The following is a 25,745-nucleotide window of genomic DNA, read 5'->3' on the forward strand; positions in this document are numbered from 1 at the left end:
CTGTTTCAACAACTTGCGCGATTCCGTCACCTTTTCCAAACTCTACTCACTCAATAGAATTTCATCTTTACTTTTACTAAATTTCTTTTGTCACCACAATTTAGTTTAACACTTAATTCTTAATCCTTTTTATTTTAATTACTTTAATTATTTAATTAATTCATTAATTATTTTTAATTTAACTTAACTAGTTACTACCGGTTGCTTTAAAATGAAAGTAAGGGATTAAGATTGTGTAAAGATTATTCATTTATTTATAACTATAATTTATTTACCGCTTACTTATTCCACGTACATTTTTGTTGATAAATATTTTCGGTTGTTTTCCATATGGAAAAGTGTTTCCAGGTGGCCTTTGGGCCTTTCCAATTACTCGCGGGGTCATTAAAAATACATTTAGGTGTTTGCTCAAACATCTCAACGAATATCAAAACAAACAAGCCTAATCTTTTAAAAGCATTTTTTTTTTTTACTACATTATGCCTTATCACTCTAAACTTGTCGTGAAAATAAAATTCGGTTGCCGGTTAAATTCTTAAAAGACAAATAAATTGAATATAATAAAACAAAAAAAAATATAAAGTTCAGCGTCTGAGCTGGACGTAACACTATATTGAAATAAACAAAATCAATATTTCTTTATTTAATTCAACCGAGGAGCTATAATTTTTTTTATTCATTTATTATGAAACATGTAGGGTGGTGTATACGTAAATAAAGTCATTTAATATTCAGATTTCTTTTTTTACGAATTTAAATTCATTTATTATTCGCGTAAGTATTCTTCGTAGTATTTAAAAGAGGGTAAATATGCAATAATGCATAAAAAAAAAATTATTTCCAAGCAGTCTGAAGACGAGGTCTGTCATAATTTAAAATAACGCTTTACGTCGAACATCAACGCAAAACGTAACTTCAATAATGAAAGAAAGAAGACCATTTGGATCCCATCGAACATATTTAGATTTTTCCCTTGCGTTTTTAAAGTAATTTATGTTAATTTATAAAAATTAATGAATATTACAAATAATCAGTTTTGATCGAATTCCAGAATAATCGGAATCCTTGATTATACTCCGACCACATTATTTTTGCGTATTAAAGGCAATGTGATCAAGGCATTCAATTGGGCAATTGCATTATGCGTTACAACATCGCTAGCTGCAGATGTCTCTCAAAATTATAGTGATTTAGAAGCGCTTACAAATGACGTGGGATATTTATTTCCAATGCTTGGAATACTTTTGAAAACTCTTGCAGTCAATCTTGGTCAAAAGAATATTATTGGATTGATAGAAGCCGTTCACGCACCGATCCTAAAACTACGCTATAGTTCAGGTCAGTAAAATATGTGTGAATAAGGCATATTTCATGTTAACTCACACGGTATTCTCATACAAAGTCGTCGAGCTTTGAAATTTTCCCATAGATCGGCAGATGCCTGGTTTTCAATGATTGGCCAATAAATGGCTAACTACTGGCCCGTGCATGGTGAATCATTGGCAGCCATCTTATTGCTCATAAAAATGGCGCACAATTAACAGCCGTTCGTTGGCCAACGGTTTGATCGAGTGCTCTTTGTGCAAGCGCTACTTGTTCTATATTAGCTGATTCTGTGTCCGTTATTTATTTTCTCAACTTATGTTAATGATTATTTCAAATTTGATTAAAGAACAAATCTTACATTTCAATTTTATTCACCATGTCAGAGGTTCATATCAACGCGAATTCATCATTTTTATTTCGTATAGTTGTTATTAAATAATTGAGAAAAATTAAGCTTTGGTTGATGCTTGATACCAAGCTTTGGCCAATGATTGATTGCCACGATTGGCCAATGCTTGCGACTGCCATGCTTGGCATACCGTTATCACCCGATATTTAGCCAACCTTCGGCTGATGCTTCAAAATTGGCAGCCATTCACGACCCAGTAATGGGCTGATTCTTTTTTTTTGTATGGGTTGTACTTTTGGAGGTTTTGTTTGTCTAACAATTTATCATCTTTTTTTACCCACTTCTTAATTTTTTCAGTCTATTCGATTGAATGATCTTAAATTCACAAAAAAATTTACGATTGACAAGCAGAAAGTTAAAAATGATATTTATAACTTATTAAAATTTAATATATCATTTTAGAACTTGGTGTACTAACAAAAATCAGAACAACAATATTTTATCAAACTTTGGATTATATTATATTCGCTTTTGTCCTTGGATCGACTACTATTACAATAATAGTAATGGCAGTACTGTCGGAAACAAAATTACCATTACGTGGACTTTTTCCGTTCAATGAAACGGTATTACCAGCATATGCAGCAGTATTTTACATCCAATCTTGGACGGTAATGATGTGTTCTTTATGGATTCTTCTAATTGAAACATCCGCTATTGAGCTAATACGATGGAAAAATGTGCAATTAGTTATATTGCAACGTAATTATGAAAACTGTTGTAATTGGATGGAGCCTCGTGCTAATTTTGAAATGTCTGATGACACATATGACAGAATTAAAAACTTTTCATTTTTTAAACTTAAAGATGAAGATTTTAAGATAAATTTGTTTGTACCGTTTGATGAAAATGAAGTTAACGTGAAAAACGATTCATTTGCTTTGAGATATAAAACGTGTTTGAAACATCATCGGAGAATTATCAATCATGTTGAGGATTACAATGATTTTTTCAGTGTTTTACAATTTTTCACAGTATTCATAACTTGCTTATTCGTTTGCCTGTGCTTATTCCAAATTGTTGTGGTAAGTATACATCTATGTATATGTATATATAAATATAAATATATATATATGGATCATTCCACCAAATAAAATTGTTTTTACGGGGCGACCCTCGTTGATTTGGTTCAAACTTTGTGGAGTCGTTCTATATATTAAAAACAAAATTCTCTGAAAATTTGAGCCTTTTATATGCAGCTGTTTCAAAGTTATGATTTTTTGAATTTTTTAAAAATTTTTGTTTTCAACTTTTTCATTAATTTTTTTAAAGGAAAAAATTTTTATTTAAAAATGAGCATATAACAGTTTTTCGTAGGAAAAATTCTCAGCTTTCCAATAAAAATATCTATTTTTCATTTTATGTTACAAAAGACCTTTTAAAATTCGATAAAAGACGAAAAAACGATTTTTATAACTGCTGCCTTTAAAGTTCAATATTCGAGCGTCGTGTGGCGCGAGTAAAATAGGTCTTTCTCTCGATAGCTCGACGAAACTATAGAACGATGTCGAAAAATCAGCTGTTGGACTTTTCAGCATGATTTTACTGTGCTGAAAAGTAATTGCCTATAGGAAATGTATACAAATTACCTAGCAACCGTCGTTCACTCGAGTTAGAAAAAGATAGTGATACTTTTTTCTCCATATACTCCTACTGTCGCATTTATCCTGAAATTCGCACATGCGCAAATAGAAAGACGACAATTGGAAACCTGCATAGTGATCATATGTTTCTTATTCTTATTGAATATCATAACTTGTGTGTTTGTATTGTGAAAATAATATTATTATCATATTATTAATCGTTCAATAAAAATTTTCACATTATTAAAAACAGTCAGAGATTTTAATTAATAAAATTAATAAACTAATTAATAGAATTCAATTGAAAAATAAAACATGAATAGATTGTTATTATTTACACTTGTACAATTGTTTATATTTAGAAGGTAATTTTTTATTCTTTAAATGATTGAATTCCTCTCGATTAAACTTTAAAGGCAGTCGTTATAAAAAATATTGTTCGATACAAAGGATTAAAAAGAGGGATACGGTATGCATGTATTGTCAACACTCGTCTAGGGATATGTTACATTCACAACGAGAACTCGTACCTACATCTCTCTCGCACTCGCTTCGCTCGTGCGAGAAAGATGTATGTACTCGTTCTCGTTGAGAATGCGGCATAACCCAAGACTTGTGTCGCCAATCCAAGCATGCCGCAAACCCTCTTTTTAATCCTACGTATCGAAAATAGCTATTTTATGACTGTGCGGCGCTTGATACATCTAATTTGATATTTTTTTCTGAAAGCTGAGACTTTTTCCCACAAAATATGTGATCTTCACGATGTGCATATTTTTTGTTTGAATAAAATTAAATAAAATATAAACTCTCCATGATTAAAAAACGTTAATTCTTATTTTTTTTGAGGATGTTGATAAATTTTTACCACATATATATCCTAAGTTATCAACAAGAAGTGAGATAGGGTGCACTGCTTATGTTTCTTTCACCGTTTATGACTCAAAGTATTGTACGTCCAAAACATTTGTTTTCTAAAAAAAGTCATCATTCCCTGATTAAACCAAACGATTCGAAACGGTTTAATATAGTATTTATGGTTTGTGTTTAACTATAAATTGCAAAACATAAGTTAGGCGTACACTAATGGTTGATCGCACCATTGGTCTTAATATAATTTTATTCTAACTGGCTGCTGACACTGATAATAATTAAAAGACCCAATTACTCAGCCCAAGAATAAAAAAATGAAGACAAAAATTATCTTGGGCCAAATCAACCTTTTTTTCTGTGTACTTTTTGAATATTGATACTAATATATCTATCGTGATATCACTTAAAATCAGAAAAATTAAAAATCAGATAAACTAAAACTCTTCTTCTTCTTATTGTTATTATTATTATTCAAGATTTTCGTGCTTTTTTAATAGAATAAACAAAGGAAAGCGGCTATTTTAAACACTGGAATTTTAATGTGTTCGGAAATGTGTCACTTGGGTTTCTGGTGTATTTTTGGCAACTTGTTAATGGATGAGGTATTTATCGTTACTTATTACTCCCTGATTAAAAAAAATTATTAAAAAGTATTTAAAATGATTTGTTTTTTAATCATTTTAAATACTTTTTAATCCTTCAAATCATTTCTAATCCTATCTCTTATGGACATTTAACGTGTGAAATCATTTTAAATCATTTTTTTTAATCAGGGCTATTATTATTTTGTCGTTGTTGATGTTAATATTACTGATAAGGTTTATTTTAAAACAATTTTACATATATATTAAAGAACCGAGAAAAATTCCGACGCTTGAAAAAAAAGAGCCATCCGGCCTTACCCGGAATGGAAAGGTAGATTTCTCATTTAGATACAAAAATTTGGTGAACTTCATAAAAAATAAAGCACTGAATTAAAAATACGTTACGGTAGTGTAAACAATTTTATATGTTAATTCTAATAACTTCGAAATGATATGGCATAACCTAAAATTATTTAATAAATAATAAAAAACGATGATTATTATATCACATAAGATACTTATTTAAAGCTACAACATGAATATTTCAAGGAATTGAGGTATGTCATATCAGTCCGAAGTTATTAGAAGGGTAAGCTGCAAAAATAAACTTTTTTTATTTTTTGTGAAATTTTCGATATCATCAAATTGTTAGAAAAGATGTTTTGAAAAATCAAATATTACAGTGAAAATTAAAGCTAATCGTTCAAATTTTGAGATACTTTTTACAGAATTGAGTTATCATTTTCGGTTTAAAAGTTATTTTAGGATAAAGCCAGAAAATTCATTTTTATGAAAATAAGAAAAAATTTCAAACACCCACAACTTCCAAACTAATCGACCGATTGAGCTCATCTTCGAACTTGATCAAGGCAATCGTCCAATAAATAAGTGTATAAAATTTCATTAAGATCCGTTAAGAATTGCGGGCGCTATCGTGATGACAAGGCGCGTTATATTGTATATATATATATATATATATATATATATATATATATATATATATATATATATATATTAGGGTGGCGCAAAAAAACCGACTATTTTTTTTTTTCCATCTCGCATGAAAATTTGTTGGTTTACGATGTTTTAAGAAGCCTCTCCACAAATCAGCTCAATAAAAAATTTTTAAGAGGTCGCTCACGAATTTTGAAAATATCAAAAATGATCGAAATTCGGATTTTTATTTCAAAAATTTTTTTTTTCTCGTGGCAGCAATAGTTTATATTTATAAAATCATGACTATGCTGAAAATTTCAGCCCAAAATTTAAATATTTAAACGGCGCTCAAGAATTTCGAATATTAACTGATAATATGTAACTAATAGTTTTAATTAGTTTTTATAACTCAATTATTGTCATTCCACTTAAATATAACTTTTGCATAACCAAAATCATACAGGACAGTCTTAAACAAAAAAATTTGGTAAGTTTTGAAAAAGTGAAAAAACCTACAAATTGGATTAAAAAATAAAAAAGTATGTAAATAACTTATTATTTCCATTTCTCGGGTTATATTTTCATTCATTGTCATGCAAATTGATGGTGAAAAAATCGAAAAGCTTTATTATTAATATTTAAGGGTCGCTCAAAAACGTCCAAGAGACTGCGCTCGGAAACATTCAAAATTCTTGAGCGCTGTTTAAATATTTAAATTTTGGGCTGAAATTTTCAGCATAGTCATGATTTTACAAATATAAACTATTGCTGCCACGAGAAAAAAAAAAATGTTTAAATAAAAATCCGAATTTCGATCATTTTTGATATTTTCAAAATTCGTGAGCGACCTCTTAAAAATTTTTTATCGAGCTGATTTGTGGAGAGGCTTCTTAAAACATCGTAAACCAACAAATTTTCATGCGAGATGGAAAAAAAAAAAATAGTCGGTTTTTTTGCGCCACCCTAATATATATATATATACATACATACATATATAAACTTTTGAGTGGATGGTATTTTTTGACTCTACTAGGTAAAATAAGATATATGGTGGCAAAATTCTTTGATAATTCGATCATAAGACCCATTGCGATAGGCCGATTTCTAAAGAAATCTACCTAAAAACGCACTCTTTTAATCCTTAATACACAGTAAAAAATATTGTGTAAAATCAACACAGTTTGTGTGTTAAAAACGGTTGACACAAAATTTGTGTTGAAATTTCGACACAAACTTTGTGTAACCCCTTTTTAACACAAAGATAATGTTGAAATATCGCCACAAGAGGGCGCAAAGTATTCCAGAGTAACACACAAAATGTGTTAATAAAGAGTGTATAACACATTTTTTATGTTAAAAAAAAAGTGACACAAACTTTGTGTTAGTTTAACACACTACGATTTTTAACACAAACCGTTTTCGACACAAATACACATTATTTTTTACTGTGTACGTAACAATTACTTATTTTTCGTTGATATTTGAAAAAAAAATTAAACAAATTCTGAATCGCTATTGTAATAAAAATTTTATTTTTTCTTGGATAAGAATGAGGTCTATTTGACGTTTACTAAATATTAATTATTCGAGATTTTATGCTTTCGTTCAGTTACTATTGCATTTACGATTTATAGTTATTGAAAATTCTATTAAAAACTAATGATATAATTTTTTCCTGAAGTCTGGCTTATTACTACTATAGTTATTCCGATTCGTCCAGATTCTCTTATTATATGTAACATTACCCATTATAACTAAAAATTAATGTATTACAGGCTGAAACCATTCATCAATCCCAGTATAACTCAGGTTGGGAGAATGAACTTGGTTCAGAAGTACGTCATCTTGTAATAAATTCTCTAATCGAAAGTAAAGAGCCCCTGAAGATTTCGGCTGGAAAATTTTTCGTGTTATCTTTGGCAACTTATTTAGCAGTAAGTATTATTTTATTACTTTAAAATAGGGGAGCCCGGGGCACGAAGGCCCCCTTAAGCCGATTTTTTCTTTTTGTGGCTTTTAACCATCAAATTCGTTTATTTTCCGTCTATTTCGGAAGAATAAGTCGAAATTTTGCAAAAAATCGAAAAAAAATTTTTTTTTTCTTCTGGGGCACGAAGGCTCCCTCCCCAAAAAATTATAAAAAAAAAAAAATTTTTTTTATTTCCCGTCAAGTTATGACCTCAACAATGTTTTTATCATCTTTTACGTGAATATGTGATATGTGGAGTAAAATGGACCACTCGAATAAAAGAATTGTAATGAAAAAATGATTTTTTTTTTTCATTTTCCGTCAAGTTATGACCTTTATAATGTTTTTATTATATTTTAGGCCAATATGTGATATGTAGGAGAAAATGGACCACTCAAAAAAAAAGTTGTAACGAAAAAATTAACTTGACGGAAAATAAAAATAAAAACAATATTTTCTTTACAATGTTTTTTTCGAATGGTTCATTTTGCCCTACATATCACATATTCACCTAAAATATAATAAAAACATTATAGAGGTCATAACTTGACGGAAAATGAAAAAAAAAATTTTTTTTCGAGTGGCCCATTTTACCTCACATATCACATATTGGCCTAAAATATGATAAAAACATTGTAAAGGTCATCATTTGACGGAAAGTTAAATAGTATATTACATACCTAGGCCAGTAAAATAAGAAAAGTCTCAGAGCACATGTAATTGTTGGCCGAGGCGAAGCCGAGGTTGACAAACATGTGGTCTGAGGCTTTCTTTTTTACTGGCCAAGGTGCGTATACTATTTTTCTGCTCGACGAAGCCGGAAAGTTGCAACTTCGTTCAGGGCAGCGGCCCGAAAGTTGCCACTTTCCGGCCGGAGGGCAGAAAAAATATTTTTCAATACACTACACTTGATTATTCAACTTTACTGATTCTTTAATTTTCCAAATAAAATAAATCTGCTGATTGGCATGTTTCGGTTGTTTACAGGTAATACAAAAGTCGTATTCATACTTTGCGATACTTAATACTGTTCACAGTGATGACGAATAGAAATATGATTACTGAAAGTAGTATAAAATTATTAGCTGAAAAAAAAATTTATGTCTAAAAAAGTGTCCAAAAAATGAATTTAATAATAATATGTGTAAAAGCCCATAACATAAGCTCGCATGAGAACGTATGTATGTGAATAATATATATGCATAAACGAGAATATGTCAATTAGAGTTACAGATAACTTTAGACATAAAACCATATAACAACTCAAATAAATTGTGAAGCATATGAATATATATGATTATGAATTATAAAATAAATGCATACAATATTACTCGAAATATCAAATATAGGTGGATATGTGTGTAAACATATGTATAAAATGTCCATCGAGATAAATCTCAAATTTTTTTGTAAATTTCACATATATTATTGTAAGTTTTCGAACAAAACAAAAAGTGTGGAAATACTTCACGTAGAGAAGACCGGGGCATGAAGGCCCTCTCACACCGCTAATTATTTGTTGCGACTTTTGAGCACCAGGCACAGGTTGTTTTTATATACCTTAAACAAATGCATCATAAGATTGCCATAATTTAAGAAAAAAAATTTCTTTGGGGCACAACAGACCCCTCCAAAAAAAAAAAAAATTTAATAACTGTATTTTTAATTTTAACTGCATTAAATAAATCATTGATTATCTGTATCAATTTTGTGGACAAAATAAATTTATATACGGGGCAGATGCTGTGTTTTTTTAAATTATCATTTTTTCGATTTTTTTTTTTTTTCTCAAAAACGTTGCATCCTTTAATTCAACGCATACTAAACCGACTTCTAGTGATGTATCAGTATTTAAAAAAAAAAAAAAATTTATTCCTGGCAGGAGGGCTCCTATCCTTACCCCCAAAATAGTAATTTCCACATGCAACTTTAATTTTCCGTGTAAAATTAAATATTTTTCTAGCGTTTCTTGTAGGAAAATTCCTTGCAATAATTAATTTTATTATCAATAACAATTTTCGAATAAAATATCAAACGTGTTTGATAAAAAAAAAAATTCTTCGATGTTTAATGGGAGTAAAAAATATATATATATTCACATCAAAGCACACTAGCGATTTTACGAGTATGTCTACACTTGATGCACCAACAATCTAATGATGACGCAGGCTTATAAGAAAATAAGCTCACCCCCTTTTTGTAGCTTTTGTGCAACAAAGGTGGTATGTAAGGCAAAGTCTTGTTAAAATTATCATCTTTAAACGCTATAGACACGCAATTGAAAGCAATCATCATTTAAATATTATAGTAAGCAGTACTTCGAACAAAAGCAGCAGTTTCCTAGAATATTATTTATTAAATTACTACTTCGTACCACTTGCGTGTTTTTTTACCGCGCCACTTTTGATTTGAAAGTGAATGAAAATAAAACTAACAAAGAGTACATATTGACTGCAGTATCAGTCATGAAAAATATAACATTTGAAATACATAGTAATGAACAGGAAATACTAGTATTGAACAAAAGCATCACTATTCTCAGGTAAATCATCATATATTGATGAATTTTTATTGTCTTTGATGTATTATAAACTATTAATTAACGTAAATTTGTGAATGCCAGATACTGTAGAACTTTGTCTTGCGGTACGAAGATGCATAAAAAATTATACAATCAATTTATCAGGATATTCAATTACAGCATTTATTTTTTTTATTGTGCAACAGTTATAGCTGATTTTATGATAAATAATAACAATGACTTGGCAGTGGCTGTTGAAGATGAATGCGTGGCAGTTGGTTGGATTATAACAATTTCTAAGATACACAATTTTTATTTGAGACGTCATAAAATTATTGAGATAATCAACGATGTTCAAAGTCCATTAGGAGCATTTCGAGAATCATATGGTAAACATTTTTATTTTATATTGTAACATATCCCGAGTTAAAAAAACAACTTAATTTTGACTTGCTTTATTTTCAATTTTTGAAATCACGCCAAAATCAAATAATTTTTTGGCCCGGGATATTTAAGAGACTACCTTTTGATTTAAATTTTGAAACTTTTTTTAAATTTCATAAAAAGTAAAACTCAAAACAATAAGTGAATTTAACCATATTTACTTATTTATTAACTCGAAAAATTATTAAAATTTACATTTTCAATAGGCAACATTTTGATTATACATTTCTATAAACTTACTATTAGAATGAAATTTAAAAAAAATTAAATTTGACCACTTTCATAGTAGTGGTCTCAAGCTATAAATCAAACAAAAAATATTAATATTATAATCAATCTAAAAATTTTATTATTATGATTTAGAAATTGGATTCGAATTAATTTTGAAGAAATATATGTTGTTTGCAACATTCGACTGCTACCAATTAATAATTATTTTTTTGATATTTATCGTGTCAGTTATAACAATATCGATTTGCAAACAAGAATTACCAATAATTTATATTTTATAAGCAGAGTCTTAACGTACAATCAATGGATATCGGGTTGGGAAGACGAATATAATAGTAATTTGGGAATTGATCATTAAAATTGGTAGTATGTTTATTTTATCAATTGAGACATTTTGGTATGAAAATTTATATACTTTTTCAATTTAATTTTTTACAAAACTACAATTATTTCATACTCATAATTTTTTATTATCATTAAATTATCGTTTAAAGTATTTGTATATTTATATACATATATAAATATATATATATATATATATATATATATGTGTGTGTCCATGCATAATATTTTTTTGACAGAGGTTCTATAAAGAGCTCACATTCGGTTTTGTATTATTAATTACAGCCACTGATGATGATCTGCGTTAAATGATAATAATATCACATAAAAAAAAACAAATTTGGAAAATCCAAAAGTGCACGCCTCGAAAGCTCATGTTATGTTTTTTTTTTAAAGTTAAATTTCGAATAAAATTGAACATCCCGCTCTTTTCCCATAGAAATTTCTATGGTAAATATACGGTAATAAAAGTAAAAAAAAAAATAAATAAGGAGAACATTCCTAATGAAAAATGGCGGCAGTGTGTGTTTGTTTACATGTAAGATTGCCGGTTTTAATTGTAATGATTTATTTTTAAAAAAACGAGAAGGCCTACAGTAGTGATTTTCGAAAGGAACCTTCTTTGCTTATTTCTGAAAATTTTGAAAAAAAAATTAAGTAGTTTCGTCAAGTCGTTCTCGAGATATCCGTACCACGCCGTTTTTTTTGAACCACAGACTAATGGACGTCCACGATAAATTTTTTTTAATAAACTTTTTTTTATATTAATACATATTAGACAAATTAAAAAAAGTATCAGGATTATTTATTAGTGTTTCAGCTTTATATTGATGTGCTTTTCATAATGTGTAAGAGTAATAGAAAAAAAATATATGCACTTTAATGAGTGGAAATCGTGTGACCTTGACAGGTCGGTTATAAAGCACAACCTCTCCGCTTCGCTTCCGAGGCGTGCAATATGATATTAATCTCTGAAAAAATCTCGAGTGTAAATATTTGGGCTCAACCTAAAAATATTTCACTCGATCGTTTTTTAGCAAGTTTACTATACACACAACAATAGTTCGTATTTATTGGGATAATTTTATAATATTTTGTATATGCTAGAAATTGTTAATAAAGCTTTTAATAAATTTGTATGTAAGAAATTGACAAAAAATTCCAAGATGACAATCACAATGATAACGTTATCACCTTCTCCATAAATCATAACATTATAGTGGAGACCAGGGCACGAGGGTCAATCTAAGCAAGTTGTAATTTATTGCAGCTCTTGAGCACCGGATATTAATTATTTCGATTTACTTCGAGTAAATCAAACATTTTTTACAATTATTTTAATCGATAAGTTCATTTCTTTCCGAGGTACAACAGCCCACTTTTAAAAATCATTTAAAAAAAACGTTAACCCTTATAATTGATTTGAAAATTTACATTTTCGCTCTTTATTTTATTTATAAGCTCAAATAAAATAACCTATCAAAAATACCTTTCACAAAATCCATATAAAGTATTTTTACAAGCCTACGGTAAAAAAAAATTGGGAGTGAATTCGGATTTTACTTCAATCCGAATTCACTCTGTCACTCGGAGCTCCGGAGTCTAAAAAATATCACTCCACAGAAATTAATAGGGATTTTTTTTCTCGCGGAGCTTAATGTTAAAATAATTATCTCTGGAGTTAATTTTACTCCAGAGATAAAAATAAATAAAAAACCGTCCGCATTCACTCCGAAAATGCACCAGCCAACATAACATTCAGTTTCATTTAAATAAAATATAATTGCAATTATTATCAATAACAATTTTAAATTAAAATGCGTCTGTTGAAAAACAAATTAAAAAAAAAAAAAAATTAATTCTACACCAGCAGTAATAATAATGAAGAAATCACCTATTGAAACGCACAGGCGTTATCTGAACAAGGCCATCACTATTCTGAGGTAATAAAATAAAAAAAATAAGAAAGTGTGAATTTTTTTTTAATTATTAACACGAAAATTTATCTTTCAGATATTTTGGAGTTTTGACCTACGATTCGTCCGCGTCGATGCATCTAAAATTTTTAAATAATTTTATGAGAATATTTAGCAATGCTATTGTTATTATTTTTGTTTCAACAATGATTGCTGATCTTATAGTGAATTTCGATGATTTAATGATATTCGCAGATGATGGATGCTTTATTGCAGGATGGTTTGTGGCGTTTTCAAAAGAGCAATTAACTTACAGTAAACGCCACCAAATTTATCAGCTAATAAATGATATCCACAATCCTGTTGATGTACTAAGTCAATCTTCAGGTAAATACTGCATTTCAACAGTTCGCGGCGATTATCAATAAAATCAACCTATTTATTTTCCAACCCAAAAATATTAATACAGTTTGTATACATAAGCTGCTGGCATTAAAATCAGTTTGTGTGATAACTGTCACGCTTAACGAATTATTCACTAATTATTATTATTTTTTTCATTTATTATACACTGTAAAAAATCACCGGGGTAAGTCCAAGCGGTGTAGGTGTTAAAATTTATCGGTGTTAAATTTACCCCCGAAAGCGGTGTGAAAATAATGCCGCCACCGGTGTAAATATTCTGTACCGGTGTTAAAATAACGCCGCCACCGGTGTAAATATTCTAGACCGGTGTTAAAATAACGTCGCCGCCGGTGTAGATATTCTTTACCGGTGTTAAAATACTTTATTTTGTGAATATTTTTACTGACTCGATCACTATACTTGTTGATAAATGATATTTTTTATTAATTTTCATAAAGAACTGACATTTTTTGTGTTTTATAATCTTTAACGTTAATACTCCAAGCGGACGCAATTTACCCCGCTTTTACACCGGGATTACTCCGCTCTTACACCGGTTACCCCGCTTTTACACCGGTTTTACGCCGCTTTTACACCGGTTTTACGCCGCTTTTACACCGGTTACCCCGCTTTAACACCGGTATTTTTAACACCGGTGTATTACTCCTCCTACACCGGTGTAATTTCATTTTTACACCGGGCGGAGTTAAAACGAGTCCATTTTTAACACCGCTCTTTTTACAGTGTAATTATTAATTTATCAAAAAAAATCTTTACTATCTTATAATTATAAGCTACGATTTTCTTTTAGTCAACTCGGGTCAAAAAAGTAACTTTAATTTGACGTTTTTGACTTACATTCAAGTTGACTAAGCCAAAGCTGAGTCGAATTTGATTTTTTTTTACTTAGATAGATACTTCGTTAGTCAAAGTAGCTAAAGGCTAATCAAAATAAAATCTCTTATTGGCTAACTTGACTCACTTGGTATCAATTTAAGTCAAAAAGTCAAGTTTAATTTTGTTTTGGAAAATTAACGAGTTAAGTCAAACATATTAATTTTAAATTATTTTTGATAAAATAATAATCATAACAGCTGGAAAAAAATATCAAAATCCGTTTTAAAAAATTCTTATACTTCATAAATAATAGATCGAATCTTCCCGAGCGGCACTAAAAAAGTTTTTGAGTTTTTGTTGAATTTAAGTTAACAATTGGTTACAAGATTACAAATTGTCGCCTTAAATTTGCATAAAGTCAAAAATTTTTTTTTGGGCCGCTTATGCTTCTGTTTGTTGACTTAAATAAAATTATGTCCTTTTTTATATTATATATTTTTTATATCTATTTAGATTTTGAAGTGCTGGTTAACGTGAAAGAGTGCATGTTATTTGAAGCAATCGATTGTTATTTAATGATGAGTTTTGTCTTGGTTATGATATCGATTATCAATATTATATCAGCTATAGCTGGACAATTACCTAGTAGAGCAATATTTCCCTTTGATACAACAACGTCACCATACTACCAGATTGCATTTTTTATTCAAGCATACAATGTAGTTTATCATCTCGTTAATTTAATATCTGTAGAATTTATCAGCTGGCAATTGATACGATACACTACACTTCAATTACGAGTACTGTCATTTAATTATAAAAATTGTAAAGGTGATTCGAAAAAAATTTTATCTTTTGATTCAACACGAAAAACTATTGATGCCATTAAATTATATAATTTATTTGATATCGAGGATGAACAAAAAGAAATAACTAGTTTTGTAGCACTTGAAGATAAAGAAATAAATCATATTGAGAATTCTTTTAATTGGAGATTTAAAACTTGTATAAATCATCACCAGAGACTTATTAGAATTGTTAAAAATCTCAATGATACTTTTCGAAATTCCCTCATGGTACAACTCAGTGGGAGTCTGTTGATTATTTGTTTGAATGGTTATCTAGCAGTTATGGTAATTATTTAAGTAGTAAATGAAATACTATTTTTATTCATTCAGTAACTGATAATTATATCAAATTTATTTTTTAATTAACAGTATCCTCATGATAAAAAAGCATTGATCAGAGCTCTCATGTATTTACTATCGGGATTTACCCAATTACTGTATTGGTGTGCATTTGGAAATCAACTCAAATTTCAAGTGAATATAATTTTTCTTTTTTTTCAAAGACATTACTTCAAAAGAATGAATGAATTGTTTATATTTTTTGTTCATGACTAACTTGCAATGCATTGATTTTTTTTAGGCAGATCATTTGACGACAGGTCAGTGGATGTGCGGGTGGGAAAACAATTACGATAGTGGTATTAAAAATCTTGTGACAACGGCAATGATAAAAACAATGCAGCCACTGGAAATACGTGCCGGGGGACTTTTCGTTTTAAACATGGAAACTTTTATATCAGTAAGATATATTTATATTCTCTTGCATATCTATAGAGGAGGGGGAGGGGCAAAATGGTTCACTGAAAACAAAATAGGCTTACATTTATATTCCATATAACCCGATGAAAAAAGATTTTATACAATTGTATAAAATTATATACAAAAAATGGCCCGATCCAATTGTATATAACTGTATAGAAATTGTATACGATTCTACACAAATTGTATACAAGTCTATATAATTATATACAATTTTATACAAATTATATATAATTCTATATAATTATATACATTTCTATATAATTGCAATATATAGAATTGTATAGAATTGTATATAATTATATACAATTTTATACAAATTATATATAATTCTATATAATTATATACATTTCTATATAATTGCAATATATAGAATTGTATAGAATTGTATATAATTATATACAATTCTATACAAATTGTATACAATTATATATAGTTTATATATAATTATATATAGTCCATATATAATTGATATATAATTCTATACAATTGTATAAAATCTTTTTTCATCGGGAAGCCCTTTTTTCTTAACGTGCTTATTTCGCCCCACTTTCCCCTATGTATTTATGAATCAATGATAGCCGAAATAAAAAATGACATTTTTTTGGGTATTTTCTATCTAGATTTTGAAGAGTTCGTATTCTGTATTCATATTATTAACAACTGTTACGGATTAATGACGATAATCAAGTTCTTGAATTCAATAATGGACTAATTTCATGACATACTATGAAAATAAAAATTCGATACATTGTCTTTAAAATGATATGTATACAACAAATGTAAAAAAATATTTGATCGGTCAATAAATGAGAATTAAATTTAAAATTAAAACAATATAAAAATAATTTAACCCTAGTGCTTAAAGTCAGATAAATTGAAAAATTTAACCGATTGTAGTTTTAAATAATTTTTTTTCAATTATATTAAAACAAGAAGTTTACAAACACTTAAATCAGTCAGTATCGGTTTAAATAAGTCATAAATGAATATCTCACTGACTCGCCAAGTCTATCTGTATTATATATACATTTTATTTCATTTTTTATATTATAGAAAAATTATATCCGAGCGAAATAATGGATGTTTTAAATTGCACGTAAAGTTAACTTTTTCCATGTGCCGTTTAGGTACTTGGTAATTATTTTGATTTAAAAAATTTTTACTATGATAGATGCATACTTGGCACACTTTTTTTACAGATGAAATCTTTTTTTTGGCTGATCTTGAATAATGTAATAGAAAGATACTCATCAGTATCTGATGATTTATTTTATTTGTTCACCTGAGAAGAGTGATAGTTTTATTAAATAATACACTGTAAAAAATCACCGGGGTAAGTCCAAACGGTGTAGGTGTTAAAATTATCGGTGTTAAATTTACCCTTGAAAGCGGTGTGAAAATGACGCCGTCACCGGTGTAAATATTATAGACCGGTGTTAAAATAACGCCGCCACCGGTGTAAATATTCTAGACCGGTGTTAAAATAACGCCGCCGCCGGTGTAGATATTCTTTACAGGTGTTAAAATATTTTACTTTGTGAATATTATTACTCACTCGATCACTACACTTGTTAATAAATGATATTTTTTATTAATTTTCATAAAGTACTGACATTTTTTTGTGTTTTATAATCTTTAAAATTAACATTCCAAGCGGAAGCAGTTTACCCTGCTTTTACACCGGTATTACTCCGATTTTACACCGATTTTACTCCGCTTTAACACCGGTTACCCCGCCTTTACACCGATTTTACTCCGCTTTTACACCGGTTACCCCGATTTAACACCGGTACTTTTAACACCGGTGTAATTTTATTTTAACACCGGGCGGAGTTAAAATGAGTCCATTTTTAACACCGCTCTTTTTACAGTGTAGTCTATGTGTATCCTTTATCGTATTTCTCATGACTGATGTTGCAGTAAATATATACTCTTTGTTTGTTTCATTTTTATTCACTACAAAGTTAGTGATAGCGTGATAAAAAAACACGAAAGCTCTACAAAGTAACAATTTGATAAAATGAACTATAGCTTGCTATAATATTCATAATGATGATTGCTTCAAATTGCGTGTTAATAGCGTAACAGCTAGTATTTTTTACAAAATACTATTTGTATCGACCGCTTTTGTGGAGCAAAAGCTACCAGAAGGAAGTGAGCTTATTATCTTATAAGCTTACTTTCATCATCCGGTTGTTCTTGTGTCTAGTATAGACACTCATAAGTTGTTTGGTGGGCTTTTATTTTAATATAATTTTTTTTTACTTCTATATAGCATTGAAAAAAATTTTTTTTTAACAATCACGTTTGATATTTGATTCCAATATTGTTACTGATAATAAAATTAACTAATGAACGAAATTTTTCTCTTTTTTTTTTTTCATCATTGAAGAATTAAAATAGAGATAGAAATCTTATAATTTTTACACTTAATGACATTGTAAAAATAAACCGTAGGTGGAAATTGAACCTGTGAGCGAAATTGAGCACTTAATCGAATGCAAGCTATAATTATTTAATTTATTATGCAATAGATAGTAGGGTATGATGTATAGAATAATTTAAATAATTTAATATTAAAATTTTTTTCCGAAAATGATTAATGTATAACTCATATATGATTAACGCGAGTATTTATAGAATTTGACATGGGGTAAAAATGCAATAACGCGTAAAGAAATCATCATTTCCAATTAGTCTGTGAGAAGGATTAGTATTAACTTAAAATAACGCTCTACATTGAACATCAAAAAAATATATAACATTAACAATGAAAGAAAGAAAACCATTTGGATCTCATCGAATCTATTTAGATTTTTCTCTTGCGTTTCTAAAGTAATTTATGTTGATTTTTAAAAATTTAAATCTTACACGGAAAGAAAATTATGGGAAGTTTTGCTATGCATTATGGGAATGGTTCCCATAATGGTATGGGAATAGTACCTATACTACTATAGGGATGGTTCCCATATATTATGGGAACCATCCCCATAATAGTATGAGAATAGTTCCCATATCATTATGGGAACCATTCCCATAATGGTATGGGAATCATTCCCATACTGTTATGGGAATGGTTCTCATATTAGTATAGGAACTATTCCTATAATATTATGGGAACTATTCCCATAATGTTATGGGAACCATCCCTATAATATCATAAAATTTTTTTTTTGCACAATAGTGTAGAAATTTCCCAAAATTTGAATTTTCTTGAATGTTTTGTGCTGACAAAAAATTTTTGTTAAAAATTGTAATGTTTTTTTGCCAAATACGGTTTTTTTTTCAATGTTTGAATTTTTGTTTTTATGTTTAATAATATTTCTGTGTATTGTAGAAGTGATTACCACACTTCTTTAAATTAATTTTTTCATGATAATATGGGAACCATTCCCATAATATTATAGGAATGGTTCCTATAATAGTATGGGAACTATTCCCATAATATTATGGGAATGGTTCCTATAAATTATAGGAACCATTCCTATAATTATGGGAACCATTCCTATAATTATGGGAAACATTCCTATAATTATAGGAACCGCTCCCATAATTTATGGTCGTAATTCCTATGATGGTATAGGAAAAAATTTCACAAAATCATGGGAACCGCTGCCATAATTTTCTTTCCGTGTAATGAATATTATAAGTAATTATTATTGTTTAAATTAAAGAATTATCGGAATCTTCGATTATACTCCGAACACATTATTTTTGCGTATCAAAGGTAATGTGATCAAGGTATTCAATTGGATAGTTGTAATGTGCGTTACAACATCACTAACTATAGATATCTATAGAAATTATAGTAATCTAGAAGCTATTACAAATGACGTAGGATATTTATTTCCTATGCTTAGAATACTGGCGAAAACTTTTGCAGTCAATCTTGGTCAAAATAATATTCTTGGATTGATAGAAGCAGTCCACGCACCGATTATGAAACTGCGTCATAGTTCCGGTAAGTAAAATATCCATGTATGGAGTATTCTATAGCAACTCAGACAGTTTCGTACCTTTGCACTTTTTATTTGTCTTATAAATTTATTATATTTTTTTAACTAGAAACTGTAGAAAAACCGGTGTCAGAATGAACTCACACCGGTGTAGCGGTGCTACTTAGTGGTGTTATCAAACTAGTGTTAAAAAGGTGTACACGTGGAGTAAATTAACTCCGATCGGAGTACAAAGATTCAAAAGTGCACACCTCGAACGCTCATGTTATACTTTAAAAAGATAAATTCCAAAAATTAATAATAAAAAAAATTCGTGTTTTTGGTTTTTTCAATTTAGTTAATTCGATGGCAGTTCGCGAGTTGATTTGTCGCTTAGATCGACGCGCAGCTTTACTAGCTTACTTTCATTTAATAGTATAAGAAAAAAAAAAAAAAATAAAATTAGCTGATGATAAAAAAAGAAACGAAATCAAAAAAATCTGAAAATCGGTTAACCCTGCGAGATAATCCCAAAATTGCCCGCTGTTTTTGAGCTCAGGGAGCTCAAATACATTAGTACTTGTAAATTTTTTAGCTCTTCGAGCTCAAAAAACTGTTAGACCAAAAAAACATACATATCACTGAAAAAAGATAATAAAATAATTTTCGTCGGATGATATCTTTGAAACGAATCAACCGATTCGAGGATTCTTGGTGGCAATCAAAAGAGCTCACCAAGAGTTAAAAATTATTAAAATTTGTTTGATTAAAATATTATTTGGATTTCTCCATAAATTTGTAAATCTGTCGTATCATTAATTTTTGAAACAATAAAATTTTTTTTTGTTTTTGGAACACAATTCGATTTGTAATAGTTCAAAAATAAAACCACTTTTTTTTAGCACCGCTTAACACTGGGAAAAATTTTAACACTGTAACCAGTATGATTATAACACTTTTTTCGGTGTTAAAGTTAACACCGTTAATACCTGGATAGCGTGGACTTTCAATGGTTTTTTTCGTAGCGTTTAACTTCTAAAATATGTTATTTCAGAACTTGGTGTACTTACAAAAATCAGAACAACAATGTTTTATCAAAGTTTGGATTTCATTATATTCGCTGTTGTCCTAGCAGCAACTACTGTAACAATAATAGCGATGGCAGTACTTTCGGATACAAAATTACCATTACGTGGACTTTTTCCGTTCAACGAAACTGTATTACCAGCATATGCAGCAGTATTTTACATCCAATCTTGGACAATATTTATGTGTTCTTTATGGATTCTTCTAATTGAAACATCCGCTATTGAGCTAATACGATGGAAAAATGTGCAATTAGTTATATTGCAACGTAATTATGAAAACTGTTGTAATTGGATGGAGCCTCGTGCTAATTTTGAAATGTCTGATGACACATATGGAAAAATTAAAAACTTTTCATATTTTAAACTTAAAGATGAAGATTTTAAGATAAATTTGTTTGTACCGTTTGATGAAGATGAAGTTAACGTGAAAAACGATTCATTTTCTTTGAGATATAGAACGTGTTTGAAACATCATCGAAGAATTATCAATCACGTTAAGAATTACAATGATTTTTTCAGTGTTTTACAATTTTTCACAGTATTTATAACTTGCTTATTCGTTTGCTTGTGCTTATTTCAAATCGTTGTGGTAAGTATATCACGGGATTCAATAATTTAATCTGATTTAGTATGTTTGGATTCAATTACCTAGATCTGATCAATAATGATAGCTATTTCTTTGAATGAATTCATTGATTGGTCTATTACTCAAAGAGCTCAAAAACATATCTATAATATTCTAAATGAATGTAGAAATAGCGGAAAAATTTAGAGATGGTCTGCAGGATCAACTGCTTTTCGCATTTTTTTTCTCTACAACAATAATATAAGATACTACTATATATAAGGAAAACATACTATTGGTCATATCTTTTATTTATGGCAGAATCACTCATGAATTAATTTGTCCTAATGTATCAAGCACACCGATATCTTGTAAAACCTTTAAAGATAAAATCGAATCTCATCTGATATAATCAGATCGAAATTTACTATTTTTTATTTTTAGATAATTTACGAAATTAATTACCTTCAGGATTTCAAGTTCTTGTTAGTTAATTTGCGTTATCAATATGTTAACATTAGACTGTTTCTACTATTTATTTAATATTGATACTAATATATCTATCATGGTGTCACATAAAATTGAAAAAAACTTATGGTACTTTAGATCCATTTTTCTATTCATTAAATAATAATCTTATGCAGTTTACAAATCTAAGCCAAGTTTAGATACATACATAGTTACAGTTAACGCATTGAACATTTAAATCAACCATTTGAAATGACTGAATCTTTCGAAAATAAGTCACAATAAAAATAATGATGATTATTATTATTATTAACCACTTTTATGTTTTTTTAATAGAATAGACAAAGGAAAGCGGCTATTTTAAACACTGGAATTTTAATGTGTTCGGAAATGTGTCACTTAGGTTTCTGGTGTATTTTTGGTAACTTGTTAATGAATGAGGTATTTTATCGTTACTTATTACTATTATTATTTTTGTCGTTGTTGTTGTTCATATTTATTTTTTAAAAATTTGAGATATTAGAGAGTCGAAGAAAATGGTGATGCTTGAGAAAAATGCCCTCTTTCAATCATAAATATCTGAAAATTTTTTATTTTTCGTTTATATTCTAATCACAAATAAAACAAATTTTTAATTTCTATTGCTATAATTTTTTTTTTTTTTTTTTTTAGACGGAAATAAGGACTATTTGACCTTTGCTAAATAATAGTTACTCGAGTTTTATCGCGTTCGATGAGTTATTAGTGCACTTACTGTGTTACATATTTTTTAAAAATTCTTTTACAAACTTTTCATTCAATTTTTTTCCTAAATTTTGACTCATTACTATTTAGTTATCCCGATTTGCCTCTTGGATCTCTTATTATATGCAACATTATTCACCATCACTATCAATTAATGTATTACAGGCTGGAACTTTACATCAATCCCAGTATAACTCGGGTTGGGAGAAAGAAATCAATTCAGAAATACGTCATCTTGTAATAAATTCTTTAATAGAAAGTAGAGAGCCATTGAAGATCACGGCTGGTAAATTTTTCGTGTTATCTTTGGCGACTTATCTAGCGGTAAAGTAATTTTACTACTAATATTATTCATCCACAAAAGCATATGTCATTTGATGCTTAAACTCAGCCCTATTATGTCTTTCCAAGCTTTTTCGAATGATTACAGTCACCACAGTAACTATCATGAAAGTTTTTTTCACATGATATCTGTAAAAAGAAACATTTATAATTGAGTACATCATATGATACACTGATAGAAAAACTATCTTGATTCAAGAAAAATTTTTTCTTCAACATGTGGTTCTTGTTTCAAAATTTTTAATTGTTTCAATTCAAGAAATAAATCCTTGAACCAAAAAATTGAAATTCTCAGATAGAGAAAAAAAATTCTTTGTTTGAGAATTTGATTTTTCGATGAAGCCTTTTTTGTTTTGAAACAAAATTCTGACATATTTCGCTCAAGAATTTCTTGCTCTTGGATTAAGATAGGCAAAATGTAGGTTTAAGACATTACCGACTCGTTTCGAGAATGGCGCGATTTTTAAATCAAGATATAAATTTACTCAGCTTGAAAAAAAACTTTTTTTTTTATTTTAAAAATAAAAAGTTTTAAAGTGATTTTTTAGGACTACATTCATTTACTTCAGATATGTTAAAGTAGAAATTTATTTTTAAAAAAATTTTTTTTTCATTACTTTAAAAACATCTTCTATCAAGGAATTATTACTTGAACCAAAAATTTAAAGTTCTTAAAATAATAATACGACATTTTTAGTTGAAGACAAGTGGTCTTGCTTGAAGAATTCGATAGTATCGATTGAAGATAATATAGTTTCGGGTCAAGACACGAGAGTTATCCATCGAAGACACAAAATCTATAGAGCCAAGAAAATCTAAATCAAGACAAGAATTTCTTGAAGCAAGACAATTGGTTTTCTTCAGAAATAAATTCTTGGCTCAAGAAAATATTTCTTGAGTCCATATAAATTTTCTATCAGTGTACTAAATGTAAGACTATAAGCCGAAGACTAGTGCTTAGTCTACCCCGGAGACGGAAGCTAAAAATAATGTGTTTTACGGATAATGCTTTAGTCCACGTGTTGTGCGCGGTATTCTATTCAACACGTGTGTGGTGCAAATCATTATTAAATTTTATCCTAAAATTATTTTGCGTTGGAACTTGTCTGCCCATCAAATAATAGTACAGTATGTGTAACAAGGGTATTCAATGATGGATTTAATAAAGTGTCATTATCTGCTCATTATGTCACGCGGGTGGAAAACTTAGAAATCTACATTGCCAACTGTGATCAACATTCAGTTCATTTTCATCCATTAAGCCACAACATCCATCACACAGCTGCATTTTAATTTTAAAATCGCTTGTCAGCAGAGGAAAAATCTCATAGGTTTCAATAGTATTTGAAAATATTATGACGTTTGCTATGCAATATCTAATATGTAAAATAATTGAAAATTTAAGTTGTAAAGTAACTAAAAAAAAAAAAAAAAAAAAATAATGCCAATATCTTTATTCACTGAAAAAAATAATCGCTAGCTGCTAGCGATTTTTTTCTTTGGCAGCTAGCGATTTTTAATCGTTAGCTGCAAGCGATTATTTCGCTAGCTGGAAGCGATTTTTTCGCTAGCTGGAAGCGATTTTTTCGCTAGCTGGAAGCGATTCTTTCTTTAGCAGGTAGCGATTGAAAATCGCTTGCTGAGAGCGATTTTTTCGCTAGCTGGAAGCGATTTTTTCGCTAACACTGACTTATCGGTTCCTTGTATAAAAAAAAAGTTAAGCATCGGTATAACTCGAAAATAAAACAAATACTGTTTTTATCATTAAAATAATTTATAAACATACATATATATATATCAATTGAACACCTCAAACGTGAAATGGCTGAGGGTGCTTTACTGACAGTTCTTGCTCTTCGACAATTTCACTCACACAAAAACATTTCTACACTCTTTTCACTGCAAAAAACTAAATTCAATTGTATAATCTCATAGAGATATTTTATTAAGAAGCAATTTAAACTCAATTGAAACGAAAACATTTCCTATAATGTATAGAAATGGTTTCTTTATACACATGGGAATAATTCTTATGCATTATAGGAGTGATTCCTATAATTTATTGAAACCATTTCTTCTATTTTCTCTTCGTGTTTTCAGGTTATCCAAAAGTCTTATTCGTACTTTGCGATACTTAATTCAGTTCACAATGACGATGAATAGTAATGCAATTATCAAAAGTAGTACAACAATATTGTCTAAAAATTTAGTTTCAAAATATATTTTACCCTACGAAAAATAGTCATCTGTGATAAAAATCCCGAAATGCGGATCTACATATAATTATAATAATATTCTTTCGTCGAATCTCAATATAATTCCACATGGAAAAATATATATATGAGAATTATGCATCATCTGTATAGCAAATATGTATGGTTATAAATGATAAATTAAAAATTAATGTACGATACGGTAAATGTAATGTAAAATATAGATTGAGACATATATGTGAAATGTATATCGAGATATATCTCTAGTCATTTTTGAATTTAAAAACTCCCAACTATCTTGAATATTTAAAAAGTAAAAGATAATTTTTTTTCATTCGCTTCGCTCGTGCCTGCGCACCTACGACTCATGCTAAAAGCATCGCGCAGACACATTATGAATCACT

General features: G+C 29.0%; 4 protein-coding genes across 6 annotated transcripts; all 4 read left to right on the plus strand.

Moving 5' to 3' along the window:
• The first annotated feature begins 830 nt into the window (after window positions 1-830).
• LOC130672346 (odorant receptor 65a-like) lies at window positions 831-9,437 on the plus strand. Its single transcript, XM_057476888.1, has 6 exons — window positions 831-986; window positions 1,052-1,338; window positions 2,138-2,760; window positions 4,689-4,793; window positions 7,487-7,645; window positions 8,668-9,437. The coding sequence occupies exons 1-6, from the start codon at window positions 922-924 to the stop codon at window positions 8,728-8,730; spliced, it is 1,302 nt and encodes a 433-aa protein (XP_057332871.1). The 5' UTR covers window positions 831-921; the 3' UTR covers window positions 8,731-9,437.
• A 630-nt stretch (window positions 9,438-10,067) lies between these two features.
• LOC130672354 (uncharacterized) lies at window positions 10,068-12,713 on the plus strand. Of its 2 annotated transcripts, XM_057476901.1 has the most exons (4): window positions 10,068-10,222; window positions 10,304-10,326; window positions 10,408-10,590; window positions 11,009-12,713. In XM_057476901.1, exons 1-4 carry the CDS (start codon window positions 10,146-10,148, stop codon window positions 11,155-11,157), a joined length of 432 nt encoding a protein of 143 aa, XP_057332884.1. In that variant the 5' UTR covers window positions 10,068-10,145; the 3' UTR covers window positions 11,158-12,713. The 2 variants fall into 2 exon arrangements, with proteins under 2 accessions (XP_057332884.1, XP_057332883.1); XM_057476900.1 differs by having other exon boundaries at window positions 10,304-10,590.
• Window positions 12,714-12,808: 95 nt separating this feature from the next.
• LOC130672355 (uncharacterized) lies at window positions 12,809-16,781 on the plus strand. Its single transcript, XM_057476902.1, has 6 exons — window positions 12,809-13,161; window positions 13,232-13,521; window positions 14,890-15,509; window positions 15,594-15,698; window positions 15,805-15,963; window positions 16,607-16,781. Exons 1-6 carry the CDS (start codon window positions 13,100-13,102, stop codon window positions 16,658-16,660), a joined length of 1,290 nt encoding a protein of 429 aa, XP_057332885.1. The 5' UTR covers window positions 12,809-13,099; the 3' UTR covers window positions 16,661-16,781.
• A 1,886-nt stretch (window positions 16,782-18,667) lies between these two features.
• Window positions 18,668-25,565, plus strand: LOC130672347 (uncharacterized). 2 transcript variants are annotated; one of them, XM_057476890.1, is made up of 6 exons: window positions 18,668-18,821; window positions 19,661-19,947; window positions 20,976-21,598; window positions 22,379-22,483; window positions 22,952-23,110; window positions 25,229-25,565. In XM_057476890.1, the coding sequence occupies exons 1-6, from the start codon at window positions 18,757-18,759 to the stop codon at window positions 25,289-25,291; spliced, it is 1,302 nt and encodes a 433-aa protein (XP_057332873.1). In that variant the 5' UTR covers window positions 18,668-18,756; the 3' UTR covers window positions 25,292-25,565. The 2 variants fall into 2 exon arrangements, with proteins under 2 accessions (XP_057332873.1, XP_057332874.1); XM_057476891.1 differs by having other exon boundaries at window positions 19,847-19,947.
• Window positions 25,566-25,745: the final 180 nt, after the last annotated feature.

Source organism: Microplitis mediator, chromosome 7 (genome assembly GCF_029852145.1).
Source record: "Microplitis mediator isolate UGA2020A chromosome 7, iyMicMedi2.1, whole genome shotgun sequence".
Taxonomy (NCBI): domain Eukaryota; kingdom Metazoa; phylum Arthropoda; class Insecta; order Hymenoptera; family Braconidae; genus Microplitis; species Microplitis mediator.